Source organism: Eptesicus fuscus, chromosome 4, assembly GCF_027574615.1.
Source record: "Eptesicus fuscus isolate TK198812 chromosome 4, DD_ASM_mEF_20220401, whole genome shotgun sequence".
Taxonomy (NCBI): domain Eukaryota; kingdom Metazoa; phylum Chordata; class Mammalia; order Chiroptera; family Vespertilionidae; genus Eptesicus; species Eptesicus fuscus.
This window is the reverse complement of record NC_072476.1, coordinates 71,183,653-71,199,493: the sequence shown is the minus strand read 5'-3', so window position 1 is coordinate 71,199,493 and position 15,841 is coordinate 71,183,653. Positions and strand designations below refer to the sequence as shown.

At 36.6% G+C, this 15,841-nt stretch overlaps 1 protein-coding gene across 4 annotated transcripts in view; it reads right to left on the bottom strand.

Annotated features, from left to right (window-relative positions):
- The window catches only part of AP3B1 (adaptor related protein complex 3 subunit beta 1), a 186,939-nt gene that overhangs the window by 131,505 nt on the left and 39,593 nt on the right, over window positions 1–15,841 (bottom strand). For all 4 annotated transcript variants that reach the window (XM_054715136.1, XM_028139688.2, XM_008161965.3 and 1 more), the window contains exon 7: window positions 10,706–10,888. In XM_054715136.1, the coding sequence (XP_054571111.1) occupies window positions 10,706–10,888 (183 nt within the window). The remainder of the gene's footprint in view (window positions 1–10,705; window positions 10,889–15,841) is intronic.

The following is a 15,841-nucleotide window of genomic DNA, read 5'->3' as shown; positions in this document are numbered from 1 at the left end:
GACAGGACAAAATAAAGGAGGGCTGTCAGACTTCTGAGATTCCACAGGACAGGACAGTGTGAGGACACAGAGAGAAGACATCTATAATCCAAGGAAAGAGGCCTCAAGAGAAACCAAATCCGCAAACACCTTGATACTGGACTTCTAGCCTCTAGAATGATAAGAAATAGATTTCTGTTGATTGAGCCACCTAGTCTGTGCTATTTTGTTATGGCAGCTCTAGAAAACTAATACAGATATCAACAAACTATTCATCAAAGAGATATACAAATGGCAAAAAAAAAAAAAATCCAACCAGCAAACATGAAAAATAATCAACTTCATTAGCTATTAGGGAAATGCAAATTAAAACCAGAGCAAGATATCACCACATACCTATCAGAATGGCTCCATTTAAATTTAAAAAATAGTGACAAGACCAAATGACGGTGAGGACATAGAGGAAACTGATCACTCATAAATGGCTGGTAAGAATGCAAAAGGTTACAGTCACTCTGGCAGGTTGTCAATTTCTTACAGAACTAAACCTGTAATTACTGTATATCCCAGTAATTGCACTCTTGGGCATTTATCACTTGGAACTGGAAATTTATTCTCATACAAAAACCTGCACACAAAATATTCACAGCAGCTTTATTCTTATTAGCCAAAATGGAAACAACCCAGATGTCCTTCAATGGATGAATGGTTAAACAATTGGTTAAATATCTATGCCACAGAATACCACTCATAAATAAAAAACATGTTACTGAATAATCTCCAGAGAAGTATGCTGAAAGAAAAAAATTAATCCTAAAAGGTTACATACTATATAATTCCATTGATATAATACATTTCTGAAATGGCAAAATTATATTGAGAAACAATTAGTGGTTGCTAGGGATTAACCTTTTGCACTCGGATGTCGAGTGTGACTCGACACGGTTAGCATTAGAATAAAGGAATCGAGAAAAAAGCAAGCGAGTGCAAAGGGTTAAGGGTTGCAGGGTTAAGCACAGAGAAGAAAGTGGGTTTAGTTATAAAATGACACCATAAAGAATTCCTGTGATGGCAATGTTCTGAATCTTGACTGTATCAACATTCTGGTTGTAATTATAGTTTTCCAAGATGCTACCATTGGAAGAAAATGAGTAATGTTATACCAGATATCTCTTATTAACCTATATAATAAAAGCCTAATATGCTAAGTGTCCAGTCGTCTGGTCGGTCGTTCAACCAATCAAAGCATAATATGCTAATGATATGCTAAGGCTGCTCAACCACTTGCTATGACGTGCACTGACCACCAGGGGGCAGTCGACCGGTCAACCAGTTGCTATGATGTGCACTGACCACCAGGGGTCAGACACTCCAACCAGTAGGTTAGCTTGCTGCTGGGGTCCAGCCAATCAGGACTGAGAGAGAGGGGCTGGACACGCCCTGGAGTCCTCCCGCGGTCCCTCCCCAGTTGGCCAACCTCCCGCATCCCTCCCCGGCCCCAATTGTGCACCGGTGGGGGTCCCTCGGCCTGGCCTGCGTCCTTTCGCAATCTGGGACCCCTCGGGGGATGTCGGAGAGCCAGTTTTGGCCCAATCCTGCAGGCCAAGCCGAGGGACCCCACTGGTGCACGAATTCATGCACCGGGCCTCTAGTTTCTTATAACTGCATATAAATTTACAGTTATCTAAAATTAAGTTTTAATAAATAAAACTATGGAAAAAAATAAGTAAATCACATAAAATCTATTTGTACATATTTATTATCCTATCTAATAAAAGAGTAATATGCAAATTAACCATCACTCTGCTACACCCACAAGACACGCCCACCAGCCACACCCACCAGCCAATCAGAGCAAGTATGCAAATTAACCCAAGATGGCTGCAGCCACAGAGTGAGCAGGAGGAAGGCTTGGGTTTCCCCGGCAATAGAAAAAGCCAAGCTTTCCACACACCCTGGCAGGCCCAGGCCTCCACTCAAGGGTACAAAGTTTCAATTATAGAAGATAAATAAATTCCAACAGAAATGGCAGCAGCCACAGAGCTGCAGAGAGCAGGAGGCTAGGGTTGCCCCTGGCAATGGAGGAAGCCAAGTTTCTGCAGCCCTGGCCGGCCCAGGCCTCCACTCAAAGCTACAAAGTTTCAATTATAGAAGATAAATAAATTCCAACAGAAATGGCTGCAGCCACAGAGCGAGCAGGAGGCTTGGCTCTGCTCAAGGCTACAAAGTTTCAATTGTAGAAGATAAATAAACCCCAGATACCAGGGTCTCCGCTTGGGTCACTGGGGGGCATGGTCGGCCTGCAAACCACCACAGGCCCCTCGCCCAGGCCGCCCCATGCCCCAAGGGAACCCCCACCCTGATCTGGGACATGCTTCAGGGCAAACCAGCTGGCCCCCACCCATGCACCAGGCCTCTATCCTATCTAATAAAAGAGTAATATGCAGATTGACCACCACTCCAACACACAAGAGGGCTGACCCCATGTGGTCAAAGATCCTGCCCCCATGTGGACACAAGATGGCCACCACAAGATGGCCAGCAGGGGAGGGAAGTTGAGAGGGACCAGGCCTGCAAGGGAGGGCAGTTGTGGGTGATCAGGTCAGCAGGGGAGGGCAGTTGGGAGGGACCAGGCCTGCAGGGGAGGGCAGTTAAGGGTGACCAGGCTGGCAGGGGAGGGCAGTTAGGGGTGACCAGGCCGGCAGGGGAGGGCAGTTAAGGGTGACCAGGCCTGAAAGGGAGGGCAGTTAGGGGTGACCAGGCCTGCAGGGGAGAGCAGTTAGGGGCAAATAGGCTGGCAGGGGAGCAGTTAGGCATCAATCAGGCTGGCAGGGGAGTGGTTAGGGTGTGATCAGGCTGGCAGGCAGAAGCAGTTAGGGGCAACCAGGAAGGCAGGCAGGCGAGCAGTTGGGAGCCAGCAGTCCTGGACTGTGAGGGGTCCCAGATTGGAGAGGGTGCAGGCTGGGCTGAGGGACACGCCTCCCCTCCCCCCCATGCACGAATTTCGTGCACCAGTCCTCTAGTTATAACAATAAAAGAAATGATCTAAGCCCTGGCCTGGTGACTCAGTTGGAGCATTGTCCTGTATACCAAAATTCCCAGTCAGGCACACACCTAGGCTGTGGATTCAATCCCCGGTTGGGTTGCTTACGGAGGCAACCAATCGATGTTTCTCTCTCACATTGATGTTTCTCTCTTTCTGTCTCTCTCCCCCCTTTCCTCACTCTTAAAAAAAAAAATCAATGAAAACATATCCTTGTATAAGGATTAAAAAAAAAGAAATTATCTAAAATGTCGTACTTTAGATTGCTTGTTGTTGGTTTTTGAGGTTTTTTTTTATTAAGTTGTATGAGTTCTTTACATATTTTGGATAGCCCTTTATTACATGTATATTTGTAAATATCTTCTCCCATTCAGTAGGTTAGGGCTTCAATGAATAGGTTTCAGGAGACATAAACATTCAGTTCATATATACCACAGCAATATATTGGTAGTATACCTGACCCTGGGTTAGATGTCCCTGACAAGACCAAAATAGGTAGGTGATTAGCATGATCATAATCACTTACTTAAAATAGCTATTCAATATGAATAGCATACCTTATGAGAGAAATACATTCAGCAGAAAAATGTCATGTGTAATAAAATTTTAAATTTAATATTTTTTGCAAAGAAAAATGAAAGAAAGAAAAAATCTCTTTCCCCCAAAACTGGGTCTATATAAAAAAACACACCCAAGGATATGAATACTGGCTTGGAGACATTTTTTCCTTCTGTGAGGTAACTGCTATGCTCTTCACTTTACATGTTTTATACCATAGCCCAGTGACCACTATACCACACAGGTAGAAGTGTGGGTTTGAGGACCATTGAACACTGAATCTCCCTCAATACATCACAATTACAGAAACACCTGTGCCCAGTAACTTTGTATTGAGCCACTATGAAAATGCAGTGTTCAATTGCCCACAACACTTCTCATTTCTTATAACTATATGTTCAGCTCCAGAATATAAAAAACACGTTTTCTGAATGCAGGGGTTTCCAAATTTTTGTAACTGAGAAATCTGAATAATCTACAAAAGGCATTTTTCCAAATTTCTCTGAAATAAAATAAACTCATGTTGAATTTATGCCTAAAGGTTCCAAGGCATCAAAAAGAAGGGTCCCAATTATATGAAAACTAACTAATCTCTATCTAAAGATGGAAAATCATTGCTTTTTGTTAAGCAGAATGCATTTTAGAGTGGTTCTCATTCAATCAGAGAGTTTTAACTTTATGAGTTATACCTCATGAACTTACAGTTTCAGCCCGCATTAATGGAATAGCTTTGATTGTATTAACTCTCTGATTTTAGGAGTCAACATAAGTTAAAAAATAAATCCAATAAAAAATAAATAGATCCAGAGGCATAGAACCAAGGAACAGATTGTGGAATCTCAGAGGAAAGGTGGAGGTGGGTGGGTGGGAAGAGATCAACCAAAGAACTTGTATGCATATATGCATAACCCATGGACACTGACAATAGGTTGAAGGCCTGGGGGGGAAGCAGGGAGCACAGTTAATAGGGAAAAAATAAGACATATAATACTTTCAACAATAAAAATTGAATTAAAAAAAATGTACGCAATGGCAATAATCTCATTAAAAGTATATGAATAAAAAAGGTAATTATTTAAAATAAATAAATAAATAAAACCAAAAAGAATAAGGAATCTTTCAAATGAATGCTTGTAACTAACGGAGGCTTCATTTCAATATCATCAGCACATGATCCATAGTTTTCCATTAAACTGCACATTGAACCCTTCATCAATAGTTGCCTGAGTTTACAAAAATTTTTTATTCACATTGTAAAGCATGATTCTATCACAACTCTAATTTTGTTTTTTTAAAGTTCCACAGAATAGTAAGATTAAAAAATAGTCCACTAGCAAAATTTACAAAAAAAAATTAACCCATAAGAAAATTAAAACTCAACAAAAATAATCATCTCTAACACTTAGGTCCTTTAAGACAGGATCTAAATGTGGAGTTTTGAACCCTTTCCCAAAGTGCCTTTGTATTTTCAAAAAACTGCTAATCAAGAACTATATACAATATATGAATTTTGTGTTCTGATGAGTTCATATTTTACACCTATCCCTAAAAAGCTAAAGAAACTTATTTTAAAAACTAAAGGCTCGGTGCATGAATTCGTGCATCAGTGGGGTCCCTCGGCCTGGCCTGCGGGATTGTGCTGAAGCCAGTTCTCTGACATCCCCCGAGGGTTTCCGGATTGCAAGAGGGCGCAGGCCAGACCAAGGGACCCCACCAGTGCACAATCGGGGCCAGGGAGGGATGCAGGACGTTGGCCAGCCGAGGAGGGACCACAAGAGGGCTCCAGGGCATGTCTGGCCTGTCTCGTTCAGTCCTGATCAGCCAGACCCCAGCAGCAAGCTAACCTACCAGTCGGAGAGTCTCCCCCTGGTGGTCAGTGCATGTCATAGTGACTGGCTGACCAGTCAACTTTCTGCCCCCTGGTGGTCTGTGCATGTCATAGCGAGCGGTTGAGCAGCCTTAGCATATCATTAGCATATTACACTTTGATTGGTTGAATGGACGACTGGACACTTAACATATTAGGCTTTTATTATATAGGATACTTGAAACAAAATTCTAAACTTGGCAAAGAAGCATCGAACAGACTGTCAAACTACAGCAGGAAGGCTGGGGAGGGTGTGGGGGGAGTGGGTAAGAGATCAACCAAAGGACTTGTATGCATGCATATAAACATAACCAATGGATGCAAGACACTGGTGGCGGGGGGGCGGGTGAGGGCATGTGCGGCAGGAGGGAGGGGTAAGAGGAGGCCGGGGAAAGGTCAGTGGGGAAAAAAAGGAGGCATATGTACTACTATTCGTAATACTTTAAACAATTTAAAATAAAAATCTAAACTTGGAACTTTGTTACACCTACAAAGGGTTTTATCATTGAAGTACTAATACATTGAGAGAAATAAATGTAGATGAATCACTCCAGATTTCAAAAGGCATACATACTGCCACCAGAATTATATTTTGAATTCAATATGCAAAAAGAACTGTGAAGTTATACAGTTTTAAGTTCCAAATTAATAAAGTATTTTGATATTTCTCACAAAACTGTCATCTCCTTGAGAAAGTTCAACTTTAAAGAGATAGATTAATAAAATTAGAAACATTGCTGTCAGACCTAATGCCAGAGTTTTATTTCAGTTTATAATTAATGCCACTAAAAGCTTGTTTTTTTAATCACTTATAAAATTTACTTGATGTTTTATGGCACTTTCTAAAGTCCATTACTTCTACAAAAACAACTTTAGTCTTAGAGATTTACACTTATGCTTCAAGTATTCTCCTATAATAGCCTGAATGACACAAAGAAAATATTTAAGTAATTTTATGTCCTTGAAAATTATACAAACTTGACCTAGAATAAAAAAACAACCCACTAGGACTGCAAAGAGTAAGGTAAATTTAAGAAAATAGAAATGCAAATATGCATTTTAGCAGTCTCTTGAATTTATTAACCTAAAAGGTTTAATTTCCATTTTCCTGCATCAGCTTTATTTATAAAATGTCGTGCCCTATAAATACGCTGTTATTTTCTATAGTCAAGCATCCTCTTAACAAATCTTCTCATTAATATGTAAATTTAAAGTCAATCGGTCTTCTCCCTGACAGACCCATGAATTCCTAGTGCTCTGTATAATCGGCTTTGACTTGGCATCCACTATTTATCATCAAAGATGTCAGTTAGAAAAATTATAGAAAATGCACTGCAATTGATATGACTGAAATCTACTTTGTCAACACTTAATTGTTCCTCAATTCATCCATTTACATATAAACAGCCTAAATACTGATCTATAATGATGCAAATAAACTAAATTAAAATCTCTTTTGCCCCTGAAGAAGCCTATTTGTATATGATGTATTCATTTGAGAACTTACTGACAAATGCATGTACATCAGCTCATCTCAAAAAGTATTTGCCCTAATTTTTAATTCCTCAAAAAACAATTTTGCTACCTTTCAAGCCCATAAACACAATTCTTTTAAACACTGTTTTAAAGAATTCAATGAGAAATATTACCTCTCTTTGTGAAAAGCAAATTTAATTATGTTTGTTAGCTAATTGCAATATCTGAGTATTATGGATTGGGAGCTTCAATATCAGCTTTGACTGGAACATAATAAGCAAACACATAGAAACTTATTAAAGTAAACAAAAGGATACTTTAATTTAAAAGTTATGGGTAATAGAATATATGGGAAGAATGTTAACCTAAGTATCAGATTACCCTGTTTCTGTTTTTGGCTCTACCTTTTAAAAGTAAAATTGTCTTAGGTGAGTCATTAAAAACTACATCCCTCAGTTTCTTCATCTATACAATGGGTATAATAATTCCCACTGCCCTATCTCAAATTAAATACAACATAAGAAAGTAAACAAAGTATTAACTTGCTAACTACAAAGAATCAAGTGTTATTTTTCATATTTTCTCTTTAGTATTGAGAAGGAAACCTCTTAATTTTAATGAATTCAGTATTTTAGGCAGTTTTTTATTTTATATAACTTAAGTCAATATATTACTTCAGTGATATTTTTCTCACTTATAAATAGCCTTTACATATCGTACAGTGGTGTTCATATAGCATTTATACAAGTGACTTCTGCCTGTTATGTAAAAAAGGATGAGAGTACTAAAATGAATACCTTTGTACTCTGCCAATCTCATAAAAAACACACACACACACATTCAAATGTTGATGGTAACAGGATAAAAAATGATGGTAACAACTCAGCACTTTGCTAGAGTACTGTTCCACTTTATCTTTATATTCTACTAGAGGCCCAGTGCATGAAAACTCATGCACTGGAGCCGGGGGGGGGGGGGGGGGGGGGCCCCTCAGCCCAGTCTGCCCCCTCTCACAGTCCGGGAGGCCTCAGGGGCGGGAGGCAACCTGGCAATCAGTGGAAGGCTACGCCCCATCACAGCTCTGCTGCTGCCACTGCCAGCAGCGCAAGCCTCGGCCAGCCCTGGTTACCTGAGTCTCAGGCAACCCTGGGCAGCTGGGCAGCTGCCATCCGAGGCTTGCCTGTGCCTTGGGCCGTCCCTGGGCGGCTGAGGGGGCTAAGGGTCTGGGGGACTCTGGAGGGAGGCGTGCACAGAGCGGCCAGGCCTATCTGAGGGCAGGCCCGGCCTTGCTGCGTGCCTGCCACCCCAGCGGGGCTGAGACGACTGGGCACCACCATCTTTGAGGGCGGAGCAGTCAATTAGAATATTCCCTTCTTATTGGCTGTAGGCACTGTCATCTTTGCAATGATGTGAGGGTCAATTAGAATATTCCCTCTTTATTAGATAGGATAATATTCAATTAGAATATTCCCTCTTTATTAGATAGGATAATATTCAATTAGAATATTCCCTCTTTATTAGATAGGATAATGTTCTTTACTTCATGGTATGCTTTTTACAACAAGAGAAGTGAAAAATGAGAGCAGATATAAATCCCCAATATTTCTAAGTTCCTTCCAGGTATGATCAAACATTGCTTTATAATTCAGTTTGCCAACTTTTAAAGTTAAAATCACCATATGGAGTCCTAAAAAGCTGGATGCAACTTAAAGTCTAGGCCAAAAAGTCTTCAAGACTAAAAGTGGCTGGACTGCTCACTCAAAAGTTTCTCTATAAGACAGAACTGAACTAGGCACAGAAAGTCTGAGATGGGTTAAGTGACAGAGTGAGCATAAACATGGTCTAAATGATGATAATCCATTTGAACTTTATTTTTGTACAATGTATTTGTACTAAAAATCTAACATCTTTGACAATCCCTTATATACTAGTATACATATACAAACACACACACACACACACACACACACACATATATATCAATACACACATGTATTGATTTCAGAGAGGAAGGGAGAGGGAGAGATAAAAATATCCATGATGAGAGAGAATCATCAATCCACTGCCTCCTGCATGCCCCACACTGGGGATCAAGCCAGCAGTCGAGGGTATGTGCCCTGACCAGGAATTGAACCAAGACCTCCTGGTTCATAGACTGACACTCAAACACTGAATCACAATGGCTGGGCAACGATCCCTTACTTTTAATGATACCATAAAGGTTGACCTTTCATATCTTTTACACTGGTAATAAACAAAACATGTGTATCCAAAGAGACACAAGCCTGTTATCTTGATTATTTGTGGGTGAACTGGTATCATTTTAAATTAATAAAGCGAAATGTGTTATCTAAAGTAAAACTTATAACCATAAGAACAAATGAAATTAAATGGTTGCCAGTAATTGGCTCTAAAGGGGCTACCAAGATGTTATGAAAAAGATGCCATTTATTTCACAATGTTCTTGAATTGCTTCTATGTTTTTAAGAATATACACGATTATAGTTAGCTAAACCTTTACAAATCTTCTATTTTACTGGGGGTTTTTCTTTTCTTTTAGCCCAGAAATCTTTCTAGAGGAAATTATATGCAAAGCTGCATATGAAAGGTAGGCAAAGGCAAAGCCTGCTCCGTTTGGAACAGTCTAGAGACTCTAGAGCACCACCCTCTTGGTTGGTCCAGTTGCAGTACTACAGCATCCTAGGGCAGAGGAGCACACCTGAAAACTACTGAATTAGTCCATTAACCACATAATTTAGAATAAAGCCTAGGTCAGATTGCAAATAAGTAGCAAAGATAAGAAATTATTTAGCCCAATTCCAGTGTACCAGGACAATGACCGGAGTTTCAGCTCATTTTTGTAATAATAACTAAGGTTCACAGAATTAACATGTAAAAATAAAGAATGCATATAGTACCAATTTCTTAAATTATGTGTCAAAAGAATAAATATATATGTAGTATTAAAGTTAACTTCTTTGTTTGGCAAATAGCTTCAAACATGAATTTTATCTAAAATGAAATTAAATTCAAGGAACATAAATAAGTAGACAAACTACAAAGATATATTTTTAGGAGATATGGTAAAAAATGTATATATTTTAACTCCAATTTCTACATAGTGACAAAGCAAAGGATCATTTGCATAAAGCTACTAAAAGTGATTTGATGCTGACAGGAAAGTACAATAAAAAGTTTTATCAAATAGTGACAGTGGCTAGGTAAGAAAATTATTTATACAACAGGAAAAAAAAATCTGAATAGCAATCTGGAAAAGTACTGGCTGAAATTAAACAACTAGCTATTAGCAACAAAAATCTATTGTCAAAGTCACCATTTACATTAAGGGGCCAAGACATTTGCAGCACGGACATGATGCTTAATCCAGCACAAATGCCATCAAAAGTTTACTTAGCTAAATGATAAATAAAATTAACTTTATAAAATAAATGCACAGATGGTTAGTAAAACTGCATCAATTTAAGAGCCCTATGTGACATGACTTTTATATATGGATAATTCAAAATATACTTCAATTTTTAAGCAGAATAAGCTAAATTTTATACATTATGCCATTAAATATATATCCTCTAATGACAAAACAATGACCAATTATCCCTGCATTTATATTGGTTTCCTGCTTTCTAAAAGAACATGAGAAAAATGAGATCTCCTTAAATACACAGATTCTATAACTTACTACTCTTAATTTTTATACACATTTTTAAAGCGCATCCATTTTCTTAGTATATTTTGTAAGTGGAAGATTACTCAACACTTACCTCTTTCCAAGGACTGACAAACTGTGTACGAGCATATCGAGTCAGCATGTGGATTATGACAACCTGTCCCCACTCTTCTACATCAACTAGTAAATTACATAGCTTGCGGTAATTCTTGTGAATCAGATCTATTCTATCTGGGCATACTTCTTCAAAAGCCATCACAACACTGCCAGCTACCAGCTGCAATAGAAAGAAATAGTAACTCATTAAAAAAAAGTTTCCCACTGTCAAAGATTCTACTCAGGCATTACAGAGGTGCAATCAGTATTATGACAACCAATGTTTAAAATATTCAGTCACTTAATAATAAATGATTACAAAAAAATGGGCAAAGGATCTAAATAGACACTTGTCGAAAGAGGACATACAGAAGGCCCAGAGACATATGAAAACATGCTCAAAGTTACTAATCATCCGAGAGATGCAAATCAAAACAACGAGATGGCTATCATCAACAAATCAACAAACAACAAGTGCTGGCGAGGATGCAGACAAAAAGGAACCCTCCTGCACTGCTGGTGGGAATGCAGACTGGTGCAGCCACTGTGGAAAACAGTATGGAGTTTCCTCAAAAAACTAAAAATGGAACTCCCATTTGACCCAGTAATCCCACTTCTAGGACCATATCCCAAGAAACCAGAAACACCAATCAGAAAGATATATGCACCCCTATGTTCATAGCAGCACAATTTACAATAGCTAAGATTTGGAAACAGCCTAAATGCCCATCAGCAGACGAGTGGATTAAAAAACTGTGGTACATCTACACAATGGAATACTATGCTGCTATAAAAAAGAAGGAACTTTTGCCATTTGCAACAGTATGGATGGAACTGAAGAGCATTATGCTAAGCGAAATAAGCCAGTGAGAGAAAGATAAATATCACATGATCTCACTCATATGTTGGATATAATGATCAACATAATTTGATGAACAAGAATAGATCCAGAGACAAATGGTAAGGAAGGGGGTGGGTTAGAGAGAAACCAAAGGACTTGTATGCCTGCATATTGGCATAACCAATGGACACAGACACTGGGGCAGTGGGGGCCTGCCTGGGGTGGGAATGGCTTGGGGGGGGATTCAGTTGGGGAAAAAGGAGACATAGTAAAACTTTAGACAATAAATTTTAAAAATGTATGAATAAAAAGTAATAATAATAATAAATGATTATACGTTTAAATAACAAATTTTAAAGTGTCACTCCCTAAAAGAATAATTTTAAGAGTTGTAACATGTATATAAAACTAATATTTTTCTGAAATATTAATATTAGAAATTTAGGTAATTTTTTATTTCATGAGGTTAAACTTCTACAAATTGTTCACATATGTATTAAATATACTCATCATGCACATTTTTCATTTTTAAAGCTAACCTAAATTCTAAAGAGTCATTATTTAGTACATGACAACATTCAGAAAAAGAATCAAGACAATAACCATGACCACGTCATATCAGTTTACAATGAGAATGACAATAATTTCACAATGAATGTATCTTAAACTGTGAATGAGAAATTCATAAATGTTTTTGAAACAAAAGCACTTTCACATCTTACACATTTTAATCCACCTGTTTTTACCAATATAATTTATTTACAAAGAAAATGCAGGCTATAATTTTAGTACAGTTTTATCACTTATGTGCTTAAATTGAAATAATGAATTACCAACAAAAGGCAGCTATCTCTAAGACCAATTAATGAACCATAAATGCTGTTTTTGGAATTCTCATGCTTTTGCAAAGTGGTGAAATCAAGATTTCTTTGGCATAAAAATACAAGCTAAGCAAAATATATGATACACAAATACTTTTATATATGTACCACTGACATATATATATATATATATATATATATATATATATATATATATAGATAGCCAACAATATAAAACAATTTTGAAAAAATAAATTAATATCATATTCTTTCTAAACACTAGGGATCTTCATTTTAGTATCTAAAATTTCCCCAATGACTTACAATACACAATTAAGTAGAAATATAACTTACTGAAATAATATACTGAAACGGTACTTTTTGAAAAATATTAGATACAATGATATTCATATTTTTAATGTTTGTCCCTCTACTTGGCTGACATTTGGTTTATTAATATGCAACCAACAATACAATTGAAAGAAAACAGCTCAGAATATAGACTTGCTATTATGCTAAACAAGTTTCCAGTCCTGTGGGGATTTTATGAATTACCAATCAGCATAAACGTGAAGCTGCATTTATTGACTCCAGCTCTGCCCATGTACTGGCGCCTGCTGGTCTCAGCATGTATACACCTCAATTGAAAAAGCAAAGAATTGACTATTTGTGTGAACTATATAAAACTGTATTATACATATAATTTTCTATTTGCTATTGATATGGAAAGGGAGTTAAGTTAGTGTTTACAACTTTATATTTTGATGTCTTTTTCATAAATCTTTAAAAATTATATTCTGTGATAATCGTATTTCAAAATGGCAGAATTAATATCATTTTAAAATCTCTTAAAACAGTAGTTTATAGCATCAAATTATATAATGACTTAGCAATTGTGAAATATATCTATATTTATATATGTTTTATACATAGGCATATCTGTATCAATTGGTAAAAGGTGTTCAAGTACAAAAATAAATAATACCACTTAGAATAAAATCCATGGAATTGAAATAATAATTCAACAAAGTTTAAATTTAAGAATTGTGTAAAATCAAGTTATTTTGCCTAAGCCTAAAGTATCTTTTTTTCAAAGTGTTTGGTAGATACCAAATAATTAAAAGAAAAATCAGCTACCACATGTTATTAAATCTATTAAACCAAGAACTATAGATACAAAATAATTCTTAAGTACTAACAAAGAACATGAAAAATGAAAGAAAATAATTACGTAAGTACAAATAAAGTTTAAGGAAATAGATAAATAATTAGGAAGAATGTAAAAAAGATACCTTTGCAAAATAAAACTGGCTATTTTAGATATTTCATTGTACGGTTTTAACTAACTTACCCTAGGTTAAAACACTGCCAGAAGAATTAATAATTAGGATCTGTTAAATGTTCAATTCTCTATAAAACTCCCAGAATTAAAATAAAATTATCTACTTAGATTTTAAAACCAAAAAAAGACAGTTAATTTCTATCCCACTATGTCAATAGTAGCTGTTTATATAAGGAGAAAAATAAATCACTCCAACAAAACTAGCAATGAGCTCATCAAATTCAAATGCAGTTTTCCATTTATGTATTTTTTATATTAAAGCAATAAACATGGTTCATTTATCTTCCCTTGGTTGCCACGTTTTTCTGTGCTGTTGCTATGAACTTCAGCCATTAGCTGTGCTCCAAGGTAAACTACATGAACCATCAACAAAAGTGACACCCCATCTATGGAGTTCATATTTTCTCCAGATTATCTATGCTAGTTGACAAGCTGGTAATGAAAAAAATCACACTAAGCAAATGGTTCCACTAATAACAATAAATTTTCTATAAAATTATGAAGGGTACAAAACGTTTCCTTGCATCTATTTTGTCATGAATTCTAATTAACGTTGCAAAAACCTGAGAGTGCTGGGTCATCACAAGAAGTGCATCAAGGTTTGATTGATAGTATGGTATAAGCTGGCCAATGCTGCCAAGATTTTCTTCTCTTAAATTAATGGCCATCCAACCTGCCCTAATCATACAGCCCAAATGATATTCCCCTTCTTATTTCAATTTTCTTGAGGCATGGAAAATGGGAAAGATCCGTCATTTATCTTCTAATAGCTGGATAATAGATCTATCACAACAAAACATCTGCACAAACTCAGAGGTGTGGTTTTTTTTTGCCCACAACAGTGAGGCTTTTACCAACATTAAATCAATAACTTAGAAAATGGTGTCTTATCCCCACAGCTTAGTTATGAACAATATATTCATTAAACATCATTTTGTAGCTAAATTAAGAAGTGGAAACTTTCTCATGAATAAAAATAAACAACTCAGTTTTTCAGTAGCCATGGATCAAATTTGTCTTCCTAAGTAACATTCTTTTCTATTAGAAAGTTAAATGCCATCAAAAGAATTTCTTTAAAATTAATGTAGAAGGAAAAACAAATAAGTACCAGCCTGCTTTTGAGGTGTGCTAAATAAGAGACACCGTCCGCTGCTATCCTTAACTTGCTCAACAAATATGGATTTCTGCATTAAAAAAGTGTTACAAATTTAAAAAATGAATTTATAACTGAAAATCAGGAAAGGTTTGTAGTAAAGAAGTGTTCAGGATATGTTAATTAGAGAAAATAGGATGAAAATGGTAAATGTAGGAATATAAAATGAAGAAATTATATAAAGAAAACTTGTAACCATTGATTGGGGAATATAGATAAAATGTTCCCTTTTAATTTCATTGACTGTAGTTATGAAGTTTCTAGTATAGTTTTTAAAAATTTACAGATATATTCAAACACTAGTTAGGGAAGTAACACTAACATGTTCTTCCAGTTATATTACCATAACTATGTTCCTAAACCCAAAACGATTTATTTTTAGTAAAGAATTAGTCATATGACAAATATCGGTCTTTCTCTAGTAAAAGAGAAAAGCCAATCTATTATATTTTAATATGTATATATTCCACCTTTCCTTAAAGTGAGAATTATAGAACTAGTTTTCTTGGAGACTTATCTCAATTGTAGGAAAATCTTCTTAGGCTAAAATAAGCAACAGCCCGGCTGACGTGGCTAAGTGGTTGAATGTTGGCCTATGAACCAGGAGGTTATGTTTCAATTCCCAGTCAGGGCACATGCCTAGGTTGTGTGCTCGAACCCCAGTGGGGGGCGTGCAGGAGGCAGCCGATCAATGATTCTCTTTCATCACAGATGTTTTTATCTCTCTCTCCCTCTCCCATCCTCTCTGAAATCAATTAAAAATATATATTTGTTAAAAATTAACAGAGGTTAAATGAAGAAAACTTTTTAAATATATTAACACCTTTCAAGTTTATACTTATCAGCAGCAACAGCAATGTCATCATGATAATGATCCCAAGAAGCTCCGTTAATAACGAATACATTCTTTTTCACAATGTGGAAATAAATTGGACCTTGGTTCATTTAATTAGGAAATTTTTAAACAAACTTGATTT